At 40.4% G+C, this 26,858-nt stretch overlaps 1 protein-coding gene across 1 annotated transcript in view; it reads left to right on the forward strand.

The window, feature by feature from the left end:
* Positions 1–26,858, forward strand: part of LOC128697253 (tigger transposable element-derived protein 1) — a 93,222-nt gene that overhangs the window by 2,515 nt on the left and 63,849 nt on the right. The window contains exon 2 of the mRNA XM_070104181.1: positions 4,209–4,814. Coding sequence (XP_069960282.1) covers positions 4,215–4,814 — 600 coding nt within the window. The 5' untranslated portion in view covers positions 4,209–4,214. The remainder of the gene's footprint in view (positions 1–4,208; positions 4,815–26,858) is intronic.

The following is a 26,858-nucleotide window of genomic DNA, read 5'->3' on the forward strand; positions in this document are numbered from 1 at the left end:
ATACAAGTACAAGGTATACCAGTACATGTACAAGTATACAAGTACATGTGAACATCAAAAATGGTATACAATACCGACAGGTTGGTAGGTAAGACACATATGCAACAGTTAGGCAACTTTATTCCGAAACGTTTCGCCTACACAGTAGGCTTCTTTAGTCGAATACAGAAAGTAGGCAGGAATAGTAGAGATGTGAAGACGATGTAATCAGTCCATCACCCTTGTAGTCGTAGAATTTGAGGTTGTCAGTCCCTCGGCCTGGAGAAGTTCAGTTCCATAGTCAGGAACTATCTGAAGATCAAGCGACAGTGCGGAGACTTACATACTGTCGGAAGGAGAGGTGCAGAGTAGTAGTAGTAGTGAGAATGTAGCCACTGAGAGGTCAGGTCCCTCTCAGATCCAACAGTTCTCACTTGAAAGGGTTGTCTAAGGCGTTTTCTGTACCAAGAGGCCATGTGTTGCAGTGTCTGACAAGATGAATATAAAAAATGGTATACAATACCGACAGGTTGGTAGGTAAGACACATAGGCAACAGTTAGGCAACTTTATTCCGAAACTTTATATCACTCTCTCATATACCCTTACCTCACCTATGGTATTTGTGCTTGGGGATCTACCATGGCTAATCACCTTAAACCTTTAATAACCCAACAAAAAGCGGCGGTGCAGATGATCACAAACTCCTGTGCCAGACAACACACCACGAGTCTTCAAAACCTTGAACTTACTTAACATACAAAATATACACACTTATTACTGTGCCTACTATATATACAGAACATTAAACTCCAATATCAACCCTCCACTCAAACTTCTAGACACCTTCAACAGAACACACAGGCATAACACGAGGCACAAAACACTTATTGACATCCCTCGTGTCCGTCTCACACTATGCAAGAATGCAATGCACATAAAGGGCCCGAAGATCTGGAACTGTTTGCCTGAAACAACAAAAGGTCCCATACCCACAAATTAATTTAGGACTATACAGTGGATCCCTGCGAATTCGTGGTTCTGAATTTGCAGCTTCAGTAATTTGTGGAGTTTTCCTTACCTAACTAATAATTTTTGCAGAAATCCCCACAAATTTGTGGAATTTTTTTTGGCTTTTTTCATGCCAATATATAATTTTTTATGCATTTTAATACTAAACATTAAGAAAGATATAATTTAATAATTTTATAACATAAATATTAATGTAAATTCAGCAAAATTTTCATATAGTATGTTAAATATAATACTGTATACAGTGGATCCCAGGCATTCGATGGCATCGGTATACATTAAATCCGGTATTCGATACATTTTATCGCAAAAATTTTGCCTTGCCATTCGTTAAAAAACCCGCTACACGCAATTCGTCCGAGATGCGTTCACATGTGGCCTGAACTGCCCCGTGTGTGCCAGTGTTTACAAGCCAGCCAGTGTGCTCGCATCGAAGTATACATTCGGTACATTCCGTATTATCGGTGTTTTTGGTGCTTGTTTCTGCAAAATAAGTCACCATGGGCCCCAAGAAAGCTTCTAGTGCCAACCCTGTGGTAAAAAGGGTGAGAATTAGTATGGAAATTAAGAAAAATTTTGAAGGGTTTGGGGCTAACCCTGAGAAGCCTATGCCAGTTGTAAAATCCATTGTGCTTAATTAAAAAATTAAGGAAATGTGTGCAAAGTGGGTTGAACTGCAAACCTTTATGGATGAAAATCACCCTAACACATCTATTGCAAGCTGTGCTGGTGACTATTATAATGACAATGTTATGGCCCATTTTAGACAAATCTTAAAGGAACGGGAGGTACAGACCTCTATGGACAGATATGTTGTGCAACAGAGGTCCAGTGACTCTCAAGCTGGTCCTAGTGGCATTAAAAGAAGGGAAGTAACCCCGGAAAAGGACTTACTATCTCAACTCCTAATGGAGGGGGATTCCCCTTCTAAACAATAAGTTCGACACTCTCCCCTCCTCCCATCCCATCAATCATCACCAGATCTTCATTAAAGGTAAGTGTCATGTATTCTATTGTTAGTAGAGTACTACAAACTGTGCATACCTTCTTCAGTTTGTGTGCATTAAACTTAATATTTCATGTGGTAAATTTTTTTTTTCATACTTTTGGGTGTCTTGCACGGATTAATTTGATTTCCATTATTTCTTATGGGGAAAATTAATTCGCCTTCTGATAATTTTTGGCATATGATGAGCTCTCAGGAACGGATTAATATCGTATACCGGGGGTCCACTGTACCTTCAATTGTTATCGTTCCTTATTGGTGAGTACCCATACATTTAACTTTACTTTTTCTAAATTAATTTGTTACCATACATTTACTGTACATATACCAAAGAAAATGGGCTTGTATGAATTACAGCACATATGGGGGTAACATCGGTATTTTACATTCTAGCACTGCAGGAGATATAGCAGTACAGTATTGTATACAGGTTTATCATTACTTTTTTTTTTTAAGGGTGATGTATGAAGCTGAGTTTGAAATTAAAGTGTTTTGAGGGCATATTTTGGGTTTAAACCGTAAAAGTAATCATTTATAAGCATTTTTTTAACCGCGTTCAGAATTCGTGGTTTTTTCCAAATTCGCATTTGGTCTTGGAACATAACCCCTGTTAATTTTGGGGGACTACTGTACTCAAAAATAATCTCATCTCTCATTAACAACCATACCTACACTATGCTAAACTCTAACCCTTAACTATTACAAGTCATTATTACAAACTTAAAAATGTATGTTTGTATCATTAATTGTACTACCTCATGTTAACAATAGAGTAAAATATTGAATATTTGTATTCTACCACTCTTCACCTGTCTAGAGTTAAGTACTAGTCTGTAAGTACAGTGGACCCTCGACTAACGCTATTAATCCATTCCTGAGAGCTCATCGCTAGTCAAAATTATCGTTAGTCAAGTTAATTTTCCCCATAAGAAATAATGGAAATCAAATTAATCCGTGTAGGACACCCCAAAGTATGAAAAAAAAATTGTTTTTACCACATGAAATATTAATTTTAATACACACAAACTGAAGAAGACATGCACAGTTACATGACACTTACCTTTATTGAAGATCTGGTGATGATTGATGGGATGGGAGGAGGGGAGAGTGTTGATGGTCTTAGTGTTTAGAAGGGGAATCCCCTTCCACTAGGACTTGAGGTGGCAAGTCCTTTTCCGGGGTTACTTCCCTTCCCTTTAAATCTCTCAAACCAACCTTTGCTGGCCTTAAATTCACTCACATCACCACTAGTTGCTGGCATTTTTTTAATTAAATCGTCATGCAACTTCCTAGCCTTTTCACATGTGATCGCTTGAGAGATGCTATCTCCTGCTATCTGTTTTTCGTTTATCCACACCAATAACAGTCTCTCAACATCTTCGAGTACTTGCGATCTCAGTTTCGAAAACATAGTTGCACCTTTGGCAAGAACAGCTTCCTTGATTGCCGTTTTCTTGCCCACAATAGTGCTGATGGTTAATTGGGGTTTTGTGTACAACCTGGCCAGCTCGGAGACACGCACTCCACTTTCATACTTAGCAATGATCTCTTTCTTCATATCCATAGCAATTCTCACCCTTTTTGCTGTAGGGTTGGCACTAGAAGCTTTCTTGGGGCCCATGGTGACTTATTTTACAGGTGCAATCACTAAAAAGGCTGTGATAATATGAAATGTTCCGATTGTATGTTTGGATGGGACCGCGGTGGCTGGCTGGCTTGTAAACACTGGCCAGAAGTGGACGTGTCTCAGACGGAACGAATAGTGTTGGTCGAGTTTTTTAGCGCTAGTCGAGGCAAAATTTTTGCGTTAAAATGTATCGCTAGTAGGATTTATCATTAATCGATGCCATCGTTGGTCGAGGGTCCACTGTATTATGTTAAGTCTGCCCAAAATGCCTTGGCATGATAATGGCAAAGAAATAAAATTTCATTTTATTTATTTTTATAAGAAATCTACTAGCATGTCTAGGCATTTTGGGAAGTACCTTAAAGCGAAGTATGCCTCTACTGTTACTCCTTTATGTATAATGTTTATTTTATTTTATATTTAAATTTAGAGGAAAATGTGGCACGCCATTTGAAGTTTGGCCTTTGCTTGATGGCCAGCCTATGGGCCAGGTGTCTGTCAGTTCTCTGTGCGTATGTGGCCCATACCTTAGTTATGTATTAATATTTTTTTTTTTATTTCATCAGCTTGTCATGTTTCTGGATGCTAACATGAAATCCAAGATGAATGTGAGTGATGCTGCAAGTGTCAAGAAGAAGTTTAAGCGTGAGAGTATTGGCATTATGCAAAAAATTGAAATATTAGATAATCTTAAAAGAGGAGCACGTGTGGTGGACATGGCACGAGCCCATGGTCTGAACGAAGCATCGATTCGTACAATTAAAAAAAGAGAAGATGAGATACGAACTTGTTTAGTGAGCAACCCTCGTTGTGCCCTCCTGAAAAGAATGACACATCGATCAGAGCAGCTAAACAAGACAGAAAAGTTATTAATTGACTGGATTGAGGAGAAAACCAAGTTAGGGACACAACTTACTTTCATCACAGTAAGGGAAAAAGCCTTAGAGTTATACAAGACAGTGTGCGAGGAGGCAGGAAGACCCAAAAAAGATTGCTTGTTCAGTTCCGGCTGGTTCCACAACTTTAAATTGCGCAATCACCTCCATGGTATTAAATATGGAGATGCATCTGCCAGTCGTGCACTGTCGGAGATGGTTTCCAAGCATGGGTACAAGCTAGCTCAGCCAAGTAGAGTCACATTCATTGACATGCACCAACGCTCAGGATTTAAGGTAAAATATTTTTATGATTTGTTAAATGTATTGTGTATCCAGAGTACTAGTATGTAGGGTATCCAGAGTACTAATGTATAGGGTGACTGTATCTGGAGTACTAGTATGTAGGGTGCTTGTATCTAGTGTACTAGTATGTAGGGTGACTGTGTATCCAGAGTATTAGTATGTAGGGTGACTGTATCCAGATTACTAGTATGTAAGTATCTGGAGTACTAATATAGTATAGGGTGATTGTGTCTGGAGTACTAGTAAGTAGGGTGCTTGTATCTGGTGTACTAGTATGTAGATTGACTGTATCCAGTTTACTAGTATGTAGCATGACTATATCCAGAGTACTAGTATGTAGGGTGATTGCATCTGGAGGAAATGTAATTTTCACATACTTAGCTGATGCTGGGATATGTTAGGGAGAGAAGGTGTTTTAACAATAGCTTTGAAGATGCTGACCGAGATGGTGGTTCTGGAGATTTCCAGCAGAGAGTTCCCGATTTTGGGCTCTTTTATGTACATTGTACAGTTATATCCCACCCTATGTCATTAACCCTTTCAGGGTCCGTCCCGTACATCTACGGCTTCATGTTGAGTGTCCAAACTGTAGATCTACGCCAAAATTCTAGCGCTGTCAAATTTAGCGCGAAAGCGCTCATAGGCCTACATGTGAGAGAACGGGTCTGCGTGGTGGGTGTGCACCATAAACAAAAAATCTAGGCGCCTGCATAGCATTGTGGGAATGCCAGCTCAATTACCCTTGTTCACCATGCCTCGTCGCAAGTCAGCTCTCACTCCCCGGAAAATTGGGACTCTCCTCTTCCTATCTGATAATTCTGACACTGATGGAAGTGGAAATGAAGACGAATTCTATGGCTTTGATCAGTTAGTGACCGAAAGGAATGACCAGGATATCGATAATAGTGCAGAAAACCCTGACGATCCTCAACCTTCTACCTCTGGTGTGGGCACTCGTGACTCACGGTCGGTTGTGCCTCAACGCAAGAGAAAACTAATATTTTCGCGTGGCCAGGCCTCTGACTTCAGTAATGATGATGATAGTGACGTGGATTGTGATTTTATTGCGCTTGACGATCATTCGAGTAGTGATAGTGAGGAATCATATTCACCAGTGAAGCGTCGGTATGTACGCCGCCGCATGCGCTCGGGTAGTGTACCCTATGCTGTGCCCAGGGGACGGAGTACATCCCGGAGTACATCCTGTGGCCCTACACCAGATTTAGATAGTGATAGTGAGGATGATGTGGCTACGCTTGGCATGGATAGACCACAGGCATCAGTAGATAGTGGTAGTGGTGATGGTAGTGGCACCGCCATGCGTGACTCACCAGCCCAGGCTGGGACCCACGCTGCTGACTCGTCAGTTCAAGGACAAAGCGGAGCGTCAGCCACCAGCCCACCACAACCACGACCACCCGCACAACCAGCCTATGATGTCCAGTATCCACCAGCAAACCATATCTGGGATTGGGAGCAAAATCCCAATTTTGTTCCCAAGCCCCACCACTTTGATGACTCTCAAAGTGGAATTCTACCTACTTGTCCCCTTGGAACCACGGCCAATGAACTGGAATTCTTTGAATTATTCTTTGACCAGCCATTGATGGAAACTATTGTCAGGGAAAGTAACAAGTATTTTGAGTACACCATGGCAAATACGATCATATTACCACAGTCAAGACTACACCGGTGGAAAGAGACGACTGTTGCAGAAATGTATTTGCTTTTTGCAACAATAATGCTTATGCCTCATGTCTATAAGCATAATATAAAAGCATACTGGTCCACAGATCCGCTAATTTCTACCCCGGTCTTCAGTGAAATCATCCCAGTGAACAGGTTTATCTTACTGTTATGTATGTTGCACTTCTCTGACAAAACCAGGCCTGACAGAAATGACAGGTTATACAAGATAAGAAAAGTTTTTATGTATCTGAAACAAAAGTTCAACATGTACTTTTATCCATTCAAGAATCTTGTAATTGACGCGTCTTTGATTTTGTTCAAAGGTAGACTGTCATTCAAGCAGTATATACCGAGCAAGAGGAACCGCTTTGGTATAAAACTGTTTGTACTCTGTGACTGTGACAGTGGCCTGGTGTTGGATATTGTTGTATAAACAGGAAGTAAAACATTGAAAGATACCAAGATGTTATTGGGTATCTCAGGTGATGTAGTGAGAAACATGATGGCACCTTATCTTGGTAAGGGGCATACATTATATACCAATAACTGGTACACAAGCCCATTACTCAGTGATTTCATGCGAGTGAGCAAGACAGATGTGTGTGGCACAGTGCGTTCTAATCGTAAACATATGCCCAGGCTCAACGCAGGTGCTTGTGGTGATGACGTGCAGGTGTTTACTGCCAATGACATCATGGCATTATGGTGGCATGACAATCGAGATGTCACATTGTTGACAACCATTCACCGTAATGAAATGTAAGACAGTGGCAAAGTTGATCGAGTGACTAATGAACGTATTCGAAAACCAGTGACAGTGATTGATTATACACAAAACATGCGCTTGGTTGACAAGTGTGACATGCAGATTGGTTTTGTTGATTGTGTTCGTAAGAGTTACAAGTGGTACATGAAACTTTTCTCCCATCTCATGGACATTTCAATGCTCAATGCATATAATATGTACCAAATAAAGACTGGCAACAGACCACCGTATGGTGAATTTTGTTTGTCTGTTGTCAGACAACTCATAATGAAGTACCAGGTAACAACACCTGCTATACAACAAGGTCCTCGAATTACTCAGGATATACCCAAGCGTTTGAGGAGGGAAGGTGATCATTTCATAATACAGCTTCCTTAACTCAGAAGAAATTTGCTCAGAAGAGATGCATTGTCTGTGCACAAACAAAACGACGGCAACAAAGATGCAAAGACACTCGGTTTATGTGTGAGGAATGTAAGGTGCCTCTGTGCATGGTGCCTTGTTTCAAGGAGTTCCACAAGCTCCAGCAGTTCTAAAACCATGTCCAGTGATTGTAAATATGTAAATATATGATAGAACATTAGTATTATACAATATTTGTGCATGTTTATTGTAATAAACAACAGTGGTAAACAATAATATGATAATAACTTTAGTGCGGTTATTATGTTCAATACAGTGAGTTTATATATATACATTATATACAATATTGGTCTCTCAGGCCCCAAATGTTAGTAGGAATAGAAAAAAATTAAAAAAGAAAAGAAAAAACTACAAAAACCGCTAAATAATGTAATGCGCGTATGTGGAAATCGTCGATGTTGCCGCCACCACATCATTTTGGACAAACTTCTTGGCGCTGTATCTCGGTAAGTACTGATCAGAAATTTTTTTTTTTTGTCTTATTACCTTCACAAAAATATGCTCTTTAATTCTGTAAGAAAAAATAATTTTTTTTTTTTTCAAAATTTCTTGGACACTGGAGCACCACTTCAGATTTTGGCCTTGGACCCTGAAGGGGTTAATTGGTTCCAAGAACCATGATATAACCTATTTTTTGATGTAAACCAGATATAATGCCTTAAAATGCCATAAAATGTCAAACAATGTAAAACTAGCATAAATAACTCGGGAAGGAATATAAATACTGCTAGGCATCATAGAACACTAAAATCACATTTTCCTCATTTTTTAAAGAATAGTGAACACAGTTGAAAAATTATGTTACTTACATTGTGATCTGCCTTTAACCCTTAAACGGTCTAAATGTATATATACTGTACATTCATATCGCCGAGGTCGCTAACTTCGCGAGAGCGTAATTCCATCAGTTTTCCATCAAATTTCGATCTTTTGGTGTCATTATAATTGGGAAAAGATTCTCTATCATTTCATAAGAATAATTTTTTTTTTTTTTAAATTTTGCGACACCAGGAGACACCTCAGGATTGGGGGTTGCGACAGTCAAGGGGTTAAGGACACAACCTCATCAATAAGACCACTAGATACTAGAGTACCACAGGGAAGTGTCCTTGGTCCCTTGCTCTTCCTCTTATACATCAATGATCTACCTAGTTTCACAACACCTTAAGCCTATTCTCTTTGCTGATGATACAACATATGTCATCTCCCACTCTAATCTTGCCTCACTTAACATTATTGTTAATGAGGAACTAGTAAAAATGACTTATGCAACACATGGGAATCAGTCCCTCAACCTGGAATTGAACACATCGATTCCAGGTTGAGGGACTGATTACCTCAAACTTCTCCTCTCCTTACCCATTTCTACTTTGTATTGGACTGATGAAGCCACTGTGTGGCGAAACGTTTCTTCAATAAAGATTCCCATGTGTTGCATAAGTGTCTCAATTCTTCAACTTGTCGGTTTTCTAAACCATTCATCACAACTAGTAAAAATATTGACCTGGATGACTGCTAATGAACTTACACTTAATACTGACAAAACCTTCTACATTCTTTTTTTTTTTTTTTTTTTTTTTTTTTTTTTTTTTTTTTTTTTATTCGCCGGTATTCTCCCGGCCCGGGTCTTTTCCAAGTAGTGGTGACCCGGCCTTGGCTCCCTATCTGGGGAGTGTCTCGAGACTTAAGTCTCCCATGGGAGGAGGTACAAGTACCTCCTCATCTTTGGGACCAAGTGTCCCCAGGCCTAGCCACATTCCCCGCCCTCACGGGGCTCGTAGGAAGAAGCTAGATCTCTGGTCTGCCATCTACCCCGCCTCAAAGGGGCTCGTGGGGATGGCAGTCTTATGAGCTGCAGATGGTAGCAAGCTCAGACCATGTCTTTCTACATTCTGTTTGAGAGCAGAGCAGACGCTGCCCAGCTGAACATAATGATTGACAGCTCTCCTATTGCTAGACATAATGATGGCAAATTCCTGAGTCTGCACCTTGACAGCAACCTGAAATTCAACACCCATATCCAACAAATAACAAAAAAGTATCCAAAACAGTTGGGATCCTCTCCAAGATACGTTACTACTTGCCACAATCGGCCCTGCTCACACTATACTATTCACTCATCTATCCCTACCTCACGTATGCTATTTGTGCCTGGGGATCAACAGCAGCAACTCACCTAAAGCCGAGAATAACCCAACAGGAAGCCGCAGTGAGAATTATCACGCAATCCAGTGCAAGACATCATACACCCTCACTCTTCAAAGACCTGAACCTACTCACCGTACAGAACAGTCACACCTACTATTGTGCAGTCTACATTTACAGAACCATAAACTCTAATTTTAACCCGGAACTAAAACAATTTCTTGATAGTTGCAGCAGGACTCATAGACATGACACCAGACACAAAAATCTCTATGACATTCCCCGTGTCTGGCTAAACCTATACAAAAACTGGATGTACATAAAAGTGCCTAGAATCTGGAACTCCCTGCCTGAAAACTCTAGAACCACAGACTCAACCACCTTTATTAAAACTACCGTTGAAAAAATCTCATCTCCACAGCACACCCCATCAGCTAATCAAATGAAAACCACCCAATTCTCATTTTTGTATCACGAACACATCCAAAACAATATAGACTTATCGTTTATCTGGAGTTTATCTGGAGAGAGTTCCGGGGGTCAACGCCCCCGCGGCCCGGTCTGTGACCAGGCCTCCTTAGGTCAGTGTCCCAGGATGCGACCCACACCAGTCGACTAACACCCAGGTACCCATTTTACTGATGGGGAACATAGACAACAGGTGGAAAGAAACACGTCCAATGTTTCTACTCTGGCTGGGAATCGAACCCAGGCCCTCACCGTGTGAAGCGAGAGCGTTAACCACCAGGCCACCAGAGCCCGCTATCTGTAATTCCCCCATAATTTCCACCTACACCCACCCAAAGGACTGTAAACATACAATTAATCCAAAGTTTGTCTAAGATACTCCTCCAGTATGGCTTTAATAGAAATAATGTATCATGTCAAGACAAATCGATTCCCATTACTAAATCTGCCATTTGTACTAATATTAAATGATAGGAGTGAATGGAGACAAATGGTTTTTAATACTTGACGTGCTGTTGGAGTGTGAGCAAAGTAACATTTATGAAGGGATTCAGGGAAACCGGCAGGCCGGACTTGAGTCCTGGAGATGGGAAGTACAGTGCCTGCACTCTGAAGGAGGGGTGTTAATGTTGCACTTTAAAAACTGTAGTGTAAAGCACCCTTCTGGCAAGACAGTGATGGAGTGAATGATGGTGAAAGTTTTTCTTTTTCGGGCCACCCTGCCTTGGTAGGAATCGGCCAGTGTGATAATAAAAATAATAAAATAATAATTAAATGATTTGACTACCTAACTGTCTTAAACCTAATTATGTATGTACCTAACTGATAACATTCCTATTTAAGTACCTAATGATATGTTCAAATGTACTGCTCAAATATGACCTATATCAAAATAATGTAAGAATTAGTATTAGTCTGCCCAAAGTGCCTAGGCACGATAGTGGCCATCTTTGTAACATCTTTGTAACTTAAATCTTGTAACATGTAAACCACATATTGTAAACTTTACAGGGAAATAAGTAGGAGTGAATGGAGACGAATGGTATTTGGGACCTGATGAGCTGTTGGAGTGTGAGCAGGGTAATATTTAGTGAAGGGATTCAGGGAAATTGGTTATTTTTATAGACGGACTTGAGTCCTGGAAATGGGAAGTACAATGCCTGCACTCTAAAGGAGGGGCTCGGGATACTAGCAGTTTTGGAGGGATATGTTGTGTATCTTTATACGTATATACTTCTAAACTGTTGTATTCTGAGCTCCTCTGCAAAAACAGTGATTATGTGTGAGTGAGGTGAAAGTGTTGAATGACGATGAAAGTATTTTCTTTTTGGGGATCTTCTTTCTTTTTGGTCACCCTGCCTTGGTGGGAGACAGCCGACTTGTTAAAAAAAAAACAAGAAAAAATTGTGTAGTGAGTAGGTTTAGGTCTTTGAAGAGTGGGGGGGGGGGATTGTCTAGCAGTAGACTCTGTGATCATTCGTACTGTGGCTTTTTGTCAAGTTATTATTGGCTTAAGGTGATTTACTGTTGTGGATCCCCAGGGACAAATAGCATAGGTGAGGTAGGGGTAGATCAGTGAACAGTATATAATGTGAACAATGGTGTTTGTGGTACATGTTGTTGAATTTCAAGTTGCTGTCGAGTTGCAAACACAGAAATTTTCTCTCATTATGTTTAGCAATTAGAGTACAGTGGACCCCCGCATAACGATTACCTCCGAATGCGACCAATTATGTAAGTGTATTTATGTAAGTGTGTTTGTACGTGTATGTTTGGGGGTCTGAAATGGACTAATCTACTTCACAATATTCCTTATGGGAATAAATTCGGTCAGTACTGGCACCTGAACATACTACTGGAGTGAAAAAATATCGTTAACCGGGGGTCCACTGTATATTGTTAATCATAATGTTTATGTGTAAGTTTATTGGCAGTCGTCCAGGTTGATATTTTTATGAAGTTTTCATTAACAATAGTGTTGAGTGAGGCAAGATTAAGGTGGGAAATGACAAGTCATGTTGTCAGCAAGGAGACTAGGTCTAAGTAGTTGTGTTACATTATCTCCTCAAGGGAGGTTCTTTGATGCTGGTGAGGGGCTCTTGATCTAGGGAATTGGATCTGTGCTCCAGTTCCCTGCATTGAGCCTGAGTACCTTCCATCCATCCCTCCCACAGGTGCTGTACGATCCCCATGGGTTTAACGCTCCCCCATGATTATTAATAATACAGTGGACCCTCGAATTTCATCATCCCTTTTCTGTATGTAAAACTATGGTTATTCTCCATAAAATATATTTTTTGTTAATATTTTTTGGGTGTCTGGAATGGATTAATTAGATTTACATTATATCTTATGGGAAATATTAACAAAAAATACATTTTATAGGGAATAACTATAGTTTTATATACAGAAAAGGGATGATAAAATTCGAGGCTCCACTGTAATGTTGAGTTGCATTTGGAAGGTTGTTGATTTGTGAAAGATAAAGGACACTTCACTGTGTCCAGAAGTCTTGCTGCGGAGGTTGTGTCATTAATAGAAATGTATTGCTGTCTCGTAACCCTTTCAGGGTCAACAGGCCCTGTCAGAGACTTGTTCTCAGGGTCGGCCAAATTTCAAAAAAAAAAAAAAAATGATTTTTTTTCTTATGAAAAAATAGAGTTTATTTTTCTAAACATTATAGGCTAAACAAAATTTTTTTACCATCAATACTTACTGAGATATGGAGGCGTGAAGTTGACGAAAAAGGGGCACCATGTGGCAACATCGCTGACTGCCGTCACCCGGTATTCTTTTATTTACTTTCTTATGTACTAATTTCTATTATTTTTTAATTTATTTTTTTCCAAGTAAATTTTATGGCCTTTGAGACCAGTATGATCAGTATTTTGTAAGTTATTTCTTTTTCAATATTACACAATAAGGGCGTAAACACTGTTGTCATTGTTTTGTTTGCAAAAAAATATTTACACAAACAAACGATATGAAATGTTGTTTATTACTATTTTTCTATATTTTATATACACATATACAGTCACAGGGGATGTTTCTAGAAGTTCTGCAGCCTGTGGAACTCTTTGAAACATGGTGTCATGCACAGTGGTGTTTTACACTCCTCACACATAAAATGAGTGTCTCTGCGTTGTTGTGGGCATTTTCTTGTATGTGCACAGACATAACACCTCTTCTGAGCCTTTTTCTTGAAAGCAGTAGCAGGCAGTTTTACCAGGAAGTGATCACCATGCTTCAAACGAGAAGGAAGTTATTGAAAATTTGGTGGGCGGTCTATTGCAGGTGTTGTTCCTTGGTACTTGAATACTATTTGTCTGATGACAGACAAACAGAATTTGCCGTATGGTGGTTTCTTTCTGGTCCTCATCTTATACATATTATAAGCATTCAGCATGGAAATGTCCAGAAGATGGAAAAAGAGTTTTATGTACCACTTATAACTCTTGCGAACACAATCAGCAAACCCAATCTGCATGTCACATTTGTCCACTGAATGCATATTGAAGGTGTAATCAATCACAGCTGCAGGTTTTAGAATGGGTTCATTGCTCTCTCTATGCTGCCTGCCAGTGTCTGCCATTTCATTAGGGTGAACTGATGACAATAGTGTGACATCTTGTTTGTCATGCCACCGAAATGCCATGATATCATTGGCAACAAATGCCTGCACCTCACCTCTATGATTGCCAGCGTTAAACTTGGGCATATGTTTCCGATTTGCACACACTGTGCCACACACATCTGTCATGTTCACTCACAAAAAATCACTGAGTAAGGGGCTTGTGTACCAGTTATATGTATATAATATATGCCTCTTACCAAGGTATGGTTCTATCATTCTTCTAACCACATCACCAGAGATGCCCAATAACTTCCTGGTATTTTGCAATGTATAACTTCCAATGTACACAATAATATCCAATACCAGACCACTGTAACAATCACAAAACACAAACAACTTTATACCAAAGCATTTCCTCTTGCTTGGTATGTATTACTTGAAAGAGAGTCTTCCTTTGAACAGAATCAAAGACTTGTCAGTTACAAGCTTCCTGAAGGGATAAAAATACATATTGAATTTCTCTTTCAGATACACAAACACATGCCTAATCTTATATAACCTGTCATTTCTGTCAGGCCTGGTTTTGTCTGAGAAGTGAAGCATACGTAACATTAGCACAAATCGATCCACTGGCATTATATCACTGAAACCTGGGGTTGCAATCAGGCGGTCTGTTGACCAGTATGATTTCACTTTGTGCTTATACACATGTGGCATAAGCATTATTGTGGCAAAGAAAAGATGCATGTCAGCCACAGTTGCCTCCTTCCACTGGTGTAGATGTGATTTTGGTGAAAGTATTGTGTTTGCCATGGTGTACTCGTAGTATCTGTTTCTTTCCCTGACAATACTTTCCATCAGGGGTTCGTCAAAGAATAACTCGAAACATTCCAGTTCACTGGCATTGTTCCCAAGTGTACAGGATGGCCATATTCCACTTTGACTGTCATCAAACTGGTGGGGATTTGGAACAAAATTGACAGCTTCCTGCCAATCCCAGGTGCAGTCTGCTGGTGGGTACTGGACAATGACAGGTGGTTGTGGTTGTGGAGGCTGGTGTGGTGGGTGGGTGGGGGATGGTGGCCTTTGTTGTAGATCAGCTGAGGCAGCGGCGTGGGTGGCAGCATGGGCCACTGCTGGTGCCTCACGCCCGGCACTACCACCACCATGCACATTTTCCATCCCAACTGCAACAGTATCATCGTCATTTTCACTGTCAGTTCCTGTTGTACAGCCACGGGATGTACTCCGAGATGTACTCCTTCCCCTTGGAATAGCATATGGCACACTACCAGAGCGCATATATCGTCGTATATACTGACGCTTCACTGGGGAATATTCCACTTCACTATCACTACTGGAACTGTTTTCAAGAGCTTGTAGTTCATAATCACTATCACTATCATCACCAATGCTCACATCTGAGTCTGGGATTTGGGAAAATAGGAGTTTCCTCTTTGAGTCTGGTACAACTGAACGTGAACAAGATGGCCCAGCACCAGAGGTGGAAGGCTGAGGGTCGTCTGGGTTTTCCTCACTATTACCGATATTATGGTTATTAGTTTCCGTCAAAACCTCACCAAAACCTTGAAACTCATCTTCACTGGCACTTCCATCTGTATTAGAACTGTCACTGGGGAACAAAAGTGTCCCAGTTCCCTGAGGAGCGAGGCACTTCTTACCGCGAGGTATGGTGGACATTGTTTACTAAGATGGCGTTCCCACAATGCACCACTGGGTCCCAGATTTTTTTCTACCGCGGACACCCACCACACAGACCCATTCTCTCACATCTAGGCCTACCAGCCTTTTCCCGTGAGATTTGACAGCGCTAGAATTTATGCGTACTAGTACGTCAAAAACCCCTGCGCGTAAGCCGTACTAGTACGGCCGAAACCCTGAAAGGGTTAATAAGATAAGATTTGATATATGTAAGTGCATGGCCTCTTATACTGTAATGATCAAGTTTGTGGAGTAGGATGCTGTGGTCTACTGTGTCAAAAGCTTTCCTTAGGTCGATAAAGAGTCCTAGTGGATATTCATTTTTTTTGAGTGCTGTGTCAAGCTGGTCTAGCATTTTCATAATTGCGTTATTTGTGATTTTGTTTCTCCTGAAGCCAAACTGGTAAGGGTTGAGGATGCTTTGTGATGTTATGCCTCCAGCATAAAGGTAGGTATGAAGGAGTATAATCTCTTGTGCTTTAGTTTCTTGAAGATTTTGGATAGTACAGGCAAGTTTTATATTGGCCTATAGTTGTTTAGATTTGTTGGGTCTCCACCTTTGTGTATTGGTGTAATCGTTGCTAAAGAGTAATGTAATGGTGGTTGAGACAATATGAGCCACTCGCTTGAGCACTAGTAGTGGGACATGAGCTAGATTTCCTGATTTATTTTTTAGTGAATTAAGAATCGTGGGGTGACTTCAGTGGGCTCTGTTGGTGCAAGATAGAGGGATGTTGGGAAATTTCTGTCTACGTAAGCACTCGCTCAGGTATTTGTGCCTAGAATGTTGCTGGCTAGACTTGATCTTATGGTTGAGAAGTCATTTATCTTGTTAGCTGTATCTACAGGATGGAGTTGTAGTTCATTTAATAATAATAATAATAATACTAAACCCCATTCTATACAAAGGTTTAGTTATAGGTAATACATATTTTAAGAAAAAGAGGATAAATAAGTATACAAGATATGATGTAGGGCGAAATGACAGTAGTTTGTTGGATTATGTATTGGTAGATAAAAGACTGTTGAGTAGACTTCAGGATGTACATGTTTATAGAGGGGCCACAGATTTATCAGATCACTTTCTAGTTGTAGCTACACTGAGAGTAAAAGGTAGATGGGATACAAGGAGAATAGAAGCATCAGGGAAGAGAGAAGTGAAGGTTTATAAACTAAAAGAGGAGGCAGTTAGGGTAAGATATAAACAGCTATTGGAGGATAGATGGGCTAATGAGAGCATAGGCAATGGGGTCGAAGAGGTATGGGGTAGGTTTAAAAATGTAGTGTTAGAGTGTTCAGCAGAAGTTTGTGGTTACAGGAAAGTGGGTGCAGGAGGGAAGAGGAGCGATTGGTGGAATGATGATGTAAAGAGAGTAGTAAGGGAGAAAAAGTTAGCATATGAGAAGTTTTTACAAAGTAGAAGTGATGCAAGGAGGGAAGAGTATATGGAGAAAAAGAGAGAGGTTAAGAGAGTGGTGAAGCAATGTAAAAAGAGAGCAAATGAGAGAGTGGGTGAGATGTTATCAACAAATTTTGTTGAAAATAAGAAAAAGTTTTGGAGTGAGATTAACAAGTTAAGGAAGCCTAGAGAACAAATGGATTTGTCAGTTAAAAATAGGAGAGGAGAGTTATTAAATGGAGAGTTAGAGGTATTGGGAAGATGGAGGGAATATTTTGAGGAATTGTTAAATGTTGATGAAGATAGGGAAGCTGTGATTTCGTGTATAGGGCAAGGAGGAATAACATCTTGTAGGAGTGAGGAAGAACCAGTTGTGAGTGTGGAGGAAGTTCGTGAGGCAGTAGGTAAAATGAAAGGGGGTAAGGCAGCTGGGATTGATGGGATAAAGATAGAAATGTTAAAAGCAGGTGGGGATATAGTTTTGGAGTGGTTGGTGCAATTATTTAATAAATGTATGGAAGAGGGTAAGGTACCTAGGGATTGGCAGAGAGCATGCATAGTTCCTTTGTATAAAGGCAAAGGGGATAAAAGAGAGTGCAAAAATTATAGGGGGATAAGTCTGTTGAGTATACCTGGTAAAGTGTATGGTAGAGTTATTATTGAAAGAATTAAGAGTAAGACGGAGAATAGGATAGCAGATGAACAAGGAGGCTTTAGGAAAGGTAGGGGGTTTACCTGGAGTTTACCTGGAGAGAGTTCCGGGGGTCAATGCCCCCGCGGCCCGGTCTGTGACCAGGCCTCCTGGTGGATCAGAGCCTGATCAACCAGGCTGTTGCTGCTGGCTGCACGCAAACCAACGTACGAGCCACAGCCTGGCTGATCAGGAACCGACTTTAGGTGCTTGTCCAGTGCCAGCTTGAAGACTGCCAGGGGTCTGTTGGGTGTGTGGACCAGATGTTTGCAGTGAAACATATAAGTGAACAGTATTTAGATAAGGCTAAAGAGGTCTTTGTGGCATTTATGGATTTGGAAAAGGCGTATGACAGGGTGGATAGGGGGGCATTGTGGCAGATGTTGCAGGTGTATGGTGTAGGAGGTAGGTTACTGAAAGCAGTGAAGAGTTTTTACGAGGATAGTGAGGCTCAAGTTAGAGTATGTCGGAAAGAGGGAAATTATTTCCCAGAAAAGTAGGCCTTAGACAAGGATGTGTGATGTCACCGTGGTTGTTTAATATATTTATAGATGGGGTTGTAAGAGAAGTAAATGCAAGGGTCTTGGCAAGAAGCGTGGAGTTAAAAGATAAAGAATCACACATAAAGTGGGAGTTGTCACAGTTGCTGTTTGCTGATGACACTGTGCTCTTGGGAGATTCTGAAGAGAAGCTGCAGAGATTGGTGGATGAATTTGGTAGGGTGTGCAAAAGAAGAAAATTAAAAGTGAATACAGGAAAGAGTAAGGTAATGAGGATAACAGAAAGATTAGGTGATGAAAGATTGGATATTAGATTGGAGGGAGAGAGTATGGAGGAGGTGAATGTATTCAGATATTTAGGAGTGGACGTGTCAGCGGATGGGTCTATGAAAGATGAGGTGAATCATAGAATTGATGAGGGGAAAAGGGTGAGTGGTGCACTTAGGAGTCTGTGGAGGCAAAGAACTTTGTCCTTGGAGGCATAGAGGGGAATGTATGAGAGTATAGTTTTACCAACACTCTTATATGGGTGTGAAGCATGGGTGATGAATGTTGCAGCAAGGAGAAGGCTGGAGGCAGTGGAGATGTCATGTCTGAGGGCAATGTGTGGTGTGAATATAATGCAGAGAATTCGTAGTTTGGAAGTTAGGAGGAGGTGTGGGATTACCAAAACTGTTGTCCAGAGGGCTGAAGAAGGGTTGTTGAGGTGGTTCGGACATGTAGAGAGAATGGAGCAAAACAGAGTGACTTCGAGAGTGTATCAGTCTGTAGTGGAAGGAAGGCGGGGTAGGGGTCGGCCTAGGAAAGGTTGGAGGGAGGGGGTAAAGGAGGTTTTGTGTGCGAGGGGCTTGGACTTCCAGCAGGCATGCATGAGCTGGTTTGATAGGAGTGAATGGAGACAAATGGTTTTTAATACTTGACGTGCTGTTGAAGTGTGAGCAAAGTAACATTTATGAAGGGGTTCAGGGAAACCGGCAGGTCGGACTTGAGTTCTGGAGATGGGAAGTACAGTGCCTGCACTCTGAAGGAGGGGTGTTAATGTTGCAGTTTAAAAACTGTAGTGTAAAGCACCCTTCTGGCAAGACAGTGATGGAGTGAATGATGGTGAAAGTTTTTCTTTTTCGGGCCACCCTGCCTTGGTGGGAATCGGCCAGTGTGATAATAAAAAAAAAAAATAATAATACTATCTTTATTTACTACAAGTACATGTACAAGGTATACAAACCATAGCTGACATCACTGACATACTACTACAGTGGACCCCTGGTTTTAGGCCAGTGCGGAAATCGTGCAATTCGGATTTTGAGCACTTTTCTCAGTGAAATTTCCCCTGGGTTTTGTACATTGGCTTGGAAATTGACAGTACCAGATGTGTCCACCTGGGCTGCTCATATGCTCGTGACTCACTCTTGAGCACATTAATTGTCTTATTTTACGTTAATATAGACATTTTCATTACTCCATCTATGATATTTTCTTCAAAATTTTGTAAGAAACATGTTATATAGCATGTAACAGGAGACAAAAAGAATGCAGATGTAATATATACAGACTTTGCAAAAGCCTTCGACAAGTGTGACCATGGCGTAATAGCGCACAAAATGCGTGCTAAAGGAATAACAGGAAAAGTCGGTCGATGGATCTATAATTTCCTCACTAACAGAACACAGAGAGTAGTCGTCAACAGAGTAAAGTCCGAGGCAGCTATGGTGAAAAGTTCTGTTCCACAAGGCACAGTACTCGCTCCCATCTTGTTTCTCATTCTCATATCTGACATAGACAAGGATGTCAGCCACAGCACCGTGTCTTCCTTTGCAGATGACACCCGAATCTGCATGACAGTGTCTTCCATTGCAGACACTGCAAGGCTCCAGGCGGACATCAACCAAATCTTTCAGTGGGCTGAAGAAAACAATATGAAGTTCAATGATGAGAAATTTCAATTACTCCAATATGGTAAACACGAGGAAATTAAAACTTCATCAGAGTACAAAACAAATTACGGCCACAAAATAAAGCGAAAAACCAACGTCAAAGACCTGGGAGTGATCGTGTCAGAGGATCTCACCTTCGAGGACCATAACATTGTATCAATCGCAGCTGCTAGAAAAATGACAGGATGGATAATGAGAACCTTCAAAACTAGGGATGCCAAGCCCATGATGACACTCTTCAGGTCGCTGCACACTAACACCACCTTTCAAGGCAGGTGAAATTGCTGACCTAGAAAATGTACAGAGAACCTTCATGGCGCGCATAACGGAGATAAAACACCTCAATTACTGGAAGCGCTTGAAGTTCCTGAACCTGTATTCCCTGGAATGCAGGCGGGAGAGATACATGATTATATACACCTGGAAAATCCTAGAGGGACTAGTACCGATCTTGCACACGAAAATCACTCACTACGAAAGCAAAAGACTTGGCAGACGATGCAACATCCCCCCAATGAAAAGCAGGGGTGTCACTAGCACGTTAAGAGACCATACAATAAGTGTCAGGGGCCCGGGACTGTTCAACTGCCTCCCAGCATACATAAGGGGGATTACCAATAGACCCCTGGCAGTCTTCAAGCTGGCGCTGGACAAGCACCTAAAGTCAGTACCTGACCAGCCGGGCTGTGGCTCGTACGTTGGATTGCGTGCAGCCAGCAGTAATAACCTGGTTGATCAGGCTCTGATCCACCAGGAGGCCTGGTCACAGACTGGGCCGCGGGGGCGTTGACCCCCGGAACTCCAGGTAAACTCCAGGATATAAACATGCAATGTTTATATCCTGTCGAGGGGTGGTAGTCGGTGGAAGGAAAACATTACGTTTTCTCTGGTCCAGTTTCAGAGAAAACATGTATTAATCCGCCTTGGCCCGGTGACCACCCTTAATAGACTATTTAGACTATTTAGACTATTTAGACTAGACTATTTATTTATTTATTTATATTTTATTTATTTATAAATTTTAGCATACATACAGAGGTACAAAAAATACAGGTAAGAGCAGCATGCCAAAGCCACTTATATACATAGCATTACGGGCTGGCTTAAAATTAACTTAAGATTAACTAAGCAATGATGAAATCAGTGATAAGACATTATTGTAAACAGATAACTATAAAGCACAAATGAGTATTACAAAGACAGGTCATATGGTTGCTTGCATTGCTGTTCATTCAGTAGAATGGAGTATTCTGTTAACCCTTTCAGGGTCCAAGGCCCAAATCTGGAGTCACGCACCAGTGTCCAAGAATTTAAAAAAAAAAAATTTGTTATTTTTTCTTATGAAATCGTAGAGAATCTTTTTGTGAAGGTAATAAAACAAAAAGTACGAAATTTGGTGGAAAATTGACGAAATTATGCTCTCGCGAATTTTGATGTGTCAGCAATGTTTACGAATCGGCGATTTTGCCGACTTTGACTCCTATTTTAGGCCAATTACATTATTCCAATCAACCAAATTCTTAGCTATTTCACTAGTATTACTTCTATTCTATCGATTGAACACAAGAAATCGCCAAGTCAACTGTTTCAACTACAAAATAAAGTGATCGGAAATTGTTAATTTGGCCAATTTAACACAAAGTTCAAAATATTCCAATTTCAAAATAGGGTCCAGAATAAACAATGTAGGCATTCCTTGCACTAAACTAACATTTCCTCTGTTCATTAGTTATGTTTTGAGGCTTTACAAATAAATTCCATTTTGATTTTTTATTCACATAATGAATTTTTATTCACACCAAAAAATAGAAGATTTACTGTTATGCAATACTGTAATAATTGTATAAATATCATCACCATATTTGTGAATGTATATTAGACCCACCAGCTGATGTGTATTAGACTTGTGAGGTCGTTTGTTTACTCTTGAATATCGGCAAAAATTTAACATTTCCGCTACTTTGAGCTCAGTTTCAAGCCATTTCCAATGCTAAAACCAATCAAAATCATCTCTATTTCTGTAATATGTCTTTCATTCTATCAAATGAGACCAAGAAATCGCAAATACAACTATAAAAAACATACGAAAAAACACTGCAAAGTTGCTGTTTTAATCGAAAAATCATGATTTCATTTTTTTTCTCTCATTATACACAGCGTGCTGCAGGATCTGTTTTATGTGGTGCACACATACCACATAGATGTATTCTCTCATATCTAGGCCCAAATGTACCACTCACAGTTTATCAGAGTGAGCTGAGCTCATGGCGTAGATCTACGGTTTGGACCCTGAACGTAAAGCCGTAGATCTATGGGACGGACCCTGAAAGGGTTAAGTAGTGTATTTAAAAAAAAAAAAAAAAAAAAAAATCTTGGCATGAATTATTCATTACTTCTCCCTTTGTTTATGATGGCCTCTAAAGGTAGTTGTTAGAAACGATTAAACTCTGTGAACAACGTATGTCGATGGTAACAATGTGGGTGTAGGCAGCAGTGTATGTAGTTGGTAGGTAAACACTTGGGATGTAGTTCCTCTGAGACTACAAATAAATACTACTCACCAACAAGAGTCTTCAATAAAGATATGTAATATTCATTTATCATTAAAATTAGTCATTTGTATTTCTCATTGTTTTCTATATGTAAAACTATATTCTCTATAAAATGTATTTTTTGTTAATATTTTTTGGTGTCTGAAACAGATTAATTGGATTTGCATTATTTCTTATGGGAAATATTACTTCGGTTTTCAGTCATTTCGGATTTAGGCCAAGCTTCTGGAAAACCTTCTGAAAACCAGGGGTCTACTGTATATAGAAAGCCCTTTGTTATGCAGATCATTTCGGGTAAATTAGGTCAGTTTTGTCACAGGATGCAACTCACACCAGTTCACTAACATTCAGGTACCCATTTTACTGATAGGTGAACATAGACAATCGGTGTAAGGAAACACGGCCGATGTCTCCACCCTTTTGCCAGGAATCGAACCCAGACCCTCATTGTGTGAAGCGAGAGCTTTTACCAATGCGTATCTAGTTTTGTTCAACTTGTGGGTGCCCAGGATTTGAGAGTGTCTTCCAGGTCTTTTTTATATCTCGTCTCGTTTCATTGACTCTGTTAAAATAATACAGTCGCTTGGACTTTCTTATTAGTTTGGCGAGAACTGACATATAGTGTTTACTAAGTTCTTTAGTTATTAAGCCCTGTCTATATTGTTTTTCATATTGATGTTTCTTATCTGTAGATCTTAGAATGCTATTAGTAAGCCACAGGCAACCTAGTCATATATTAGTGATCTGTTTATTTTTTATGGGAGAGTGTTATACAGTCTGTGTATTTTGTTTATTAGTATGTCTATCCATTCTTCGATACCATTGTCATTGGAAAATTCTGTAGGCCAGTCAACTGAGCTTAGCTCTGTACTGAAGTTACTAATTGCTGCCTCATCATGGAGTCTAAAAGAGGACTTACTATATTCCATTGGTTACTTAGAAATGTTTGTTAAGAGGAAGGTGGGGTAGTGGTCAGTAGTGCTGTCAGTGATTATTCCTGATTTAAAGGGAACTAGTATATTTGTCCATATATGGTCAATTATGGTTGTACAGTGGACCCCTGGTTATCGGCTGTAATCCATTCCTGAAGGTCAGCTGATAACCGAAATGGCCGATAACCGAATTAATATTTCTCATAAGAATTAATGGAAATAAAATTAATTCGTTTTAAACAAAAATATTCACAAAAATTTTTTTTTTTTTTAACAATTATGCAAGTATTACATACCTTTATTGAAGGCTAATGCTGGCTTCTGGAAGATAGGAAAGAGGAAAGACGGAGGGGTTAGTGTTTGGAAGGGGAATCCCCCTCCATGAAGACTTTAGGTAGCAAATCCTTCTCTGGGGTTACTTCTCTTCTTTGTCCTTTCATGCCACTAGGACCAGCTTGAGAGTCACTGGACCCCTGTCTCACAAAATAACTGCCCAGAGTGCTCTGTTTCTGGCAGCTCTTTAAGATTTCCCTGAAGTGGGACAAGGTTTTGTCACTAAACATGTTGCAGATATGGCTTGTTTCAGCTTTGTCAGGGTGGTGTTTCTCTATAAAAGCTTGCACCCTGGTCCACATTGTACACACCTCTTTAATCTCTGAAGAAGACACCTCCTTCACTCCCTCTTCCTCCTCCTCTGAACCAAGTTCCTCAGCTACAGTCTGTTGCTGTTCAAGTTGAAGCTCTTGCAGCTCTTCAGTGGTAAGCTCTTCAGTGTGGTCCTCCACCAACTCTTCCACATCCTCGCCACTCACCTCCAACTCCAGGGACTTCCCCAGTGCCACAATAGAGTCCACAAGGTTGGCAGGGTCAAGGTCACAGTGAGTCTCAAACCCTTCAAAATCCCTCTCTTGGACACAATCTGGCCACAATTTTCTCCAAGCAGAGTTCAAAGTCCTGGAAGTCACTCCCTCCCAAGCCTTACCTATAAGGCTTATGCAATGGAGGATAGTGAAGTGATTCCTCCAGAACTCTCTTCGGGTCAACTGAGTGTCCGAGGTCACTTCAAAGCACTTTTGAAACACTGCTTTTATGTAGATCTTTTTGAAGTTAGAAATGACCTGCTGGTCCATGGGCTGGAGTGGTGTTAGGAGGCAAGAACTTCACTTTTATAAAACTGAAATCCCTAAACACTTGGTCTAGTAAGTCTGGAGGATGTGCAGGAGCACTGTCCAGTAACAGGAGGCACTTGAGTGGCAGTCTCTTTTCCAGGAGGTATTTTTCACACTTGGGCCAAACACATCATTAACCCTCTCTTTGAAAATTTGCCTTGTGATCCATGCCTTATGATTAGCTTTCCACATCACACACAATCTATTCTTCATGACATTGTTTTTTTGAACACTCTGGGATTTTCTGAGTGATACACCAGTAAAAGCTTCACTTTGAAATCCCCACTACCATTACCTCACAACAAAAGAGTAAGCCTGTCTTTCATAGGCTTGTGTCCTGGCAGTGCCTTTTCCTCCTGGGTAATGTAGGTCCTGTTTGGCATTTTCTTCCAAAACAAGCCTGTTTCATCACAATTGAAAACTTGTTGGGGTTCGAATCCTTCAGCCTTTACATAGTCCTGGAATTCGTGAACATACTTTTCAGCCGCACATTTGTCAGAACTTGCATCCTCACCATGCCTTACAACACTGTATGCCACTATGCTTCTTAAGTCTATCAAACCATCCTTTACTGGCCATAAATTCACAAACTGCAGCACTTGTTCCAAGCATTTTCTTTGCAAGATCCTCATGCAACTGCTTTGCCTTCTCACAAATGACAGACTCCACAACACTGTCTCCCACTAATTATTTTTCCTTAATCCACAATAATAATAATAACTTTTCCATCTCTTCCATTATTGGTGGCTTTTGTTTAGTTAGAAAAGTTGCTCCTTTTGCAACATTAGCATCTTTGATTTGTTCTTTCTTTGCCAGGATGGATGTAATTGTTGATTTATTCTTGCTGTACATCCTGGCAAGTTCCATCACCCTCATACCACTCTCAAACTTTTCTATCACTACATGCTTAAATTCCATGATGTTTCTCACTTTCTTTACCACAGGAACTTTACTAGGAACTTTCTTTGGAGCCATGGTTACTTATTTCACAATTGCACTGCAAGAAAAACCACTAAAAACAACAGTAAAAAAGCGAAATATTTGGATGTATGAGCAGAATCTTCCTCAGCCACCGAGAGACAAAGCCAAACTGAAGCACAAGCTACCCCAGCCGGCGGATGGATGCATCCAAAATGGCCGATAACCGAGCGAATGGCTGATAACCGAACGCTGAAAACCCCGCCGATAACTGAGTTGGCCGATAACCAAACCAGCCAATAACCGGGGGTCCACTGTATTTGTCTCAGTTAGACTTGTTGGTTTTGTTATAGCTGGTATGAGTAGTGTGTTGTTCATACTGTTAACCCTTTCAGGGTTGGTGCTGTACTAGTATGGCTTGCACGCCAGGGTTGGTGCCGTACTAGTACGCATAAATTCTAGCACCTTCAAATCTAGCGAGAGAAAGCTACATATGAAAGAATGGGTCTATGTGGTCAGTGTGCGTGGTATAAAAAAATCCTGCAGCACACAGTGCATAATGAGAAAAAGAAACTCCAACCGTGTTTTTGGTTTAAAACAACGACTTTGCAGTGTATTTTTGTATGCTATTTATGGTTGTATTCTAGTTTTCCTGGTCTCATTTTATAGAATGGAAGACATATTACAGAAATTGAGATGATTTTGATTGGTTTCACAATGAAAAGTACCTTGAAATTGAGCTCAGAGAAGCAAAAGTTCAAAGGTAAACAAATCATGCCACGCGTCCAATACATGTCAACTGGTGAATGTAATATTCTTTCACAAGTGCGCTGATATTATTTATACCATTTCTACGCCACTTCTACATGATTGCAGTAGTCTGCATAATATAAATCTTCTATTTTTTGTGAGAATAAAAATTCAAAGTGGAAAGCAAAAGAAATGTAACAGAGGCCTGGGGACATGAGTAATGAGCAGAGGAAATGTTATTTTAGTGCCAGAAATGTCTGTCTTGTTTATTCTGGACCCTATTTGGAAATTGGCATCTTTTGAAATTTGTGTGAAATTGACAAAATTGCCAATTTCTGACCACGTTATTGGATAGTTGAAATCAGTAAATGAGTGGTTTCTTGTACCCATTCGATAGAAAAAA

Source organism: Cherax quadricarinatus, chromosome 89 (assembly GCF_038502225.1).
Source record: "Cherax quadricarinatus isolate ZL_2023a chromosome 89, ASM3850222v1, whole genome shotgun sequence".
NCBI classification, from domain to species: domain Eukaryota; kingdom Metazoa; phylum Arthropoda; class Malacostraca; order Decapoda; family Parastacidae; genus Cherax; species Cherax quadricarinatus.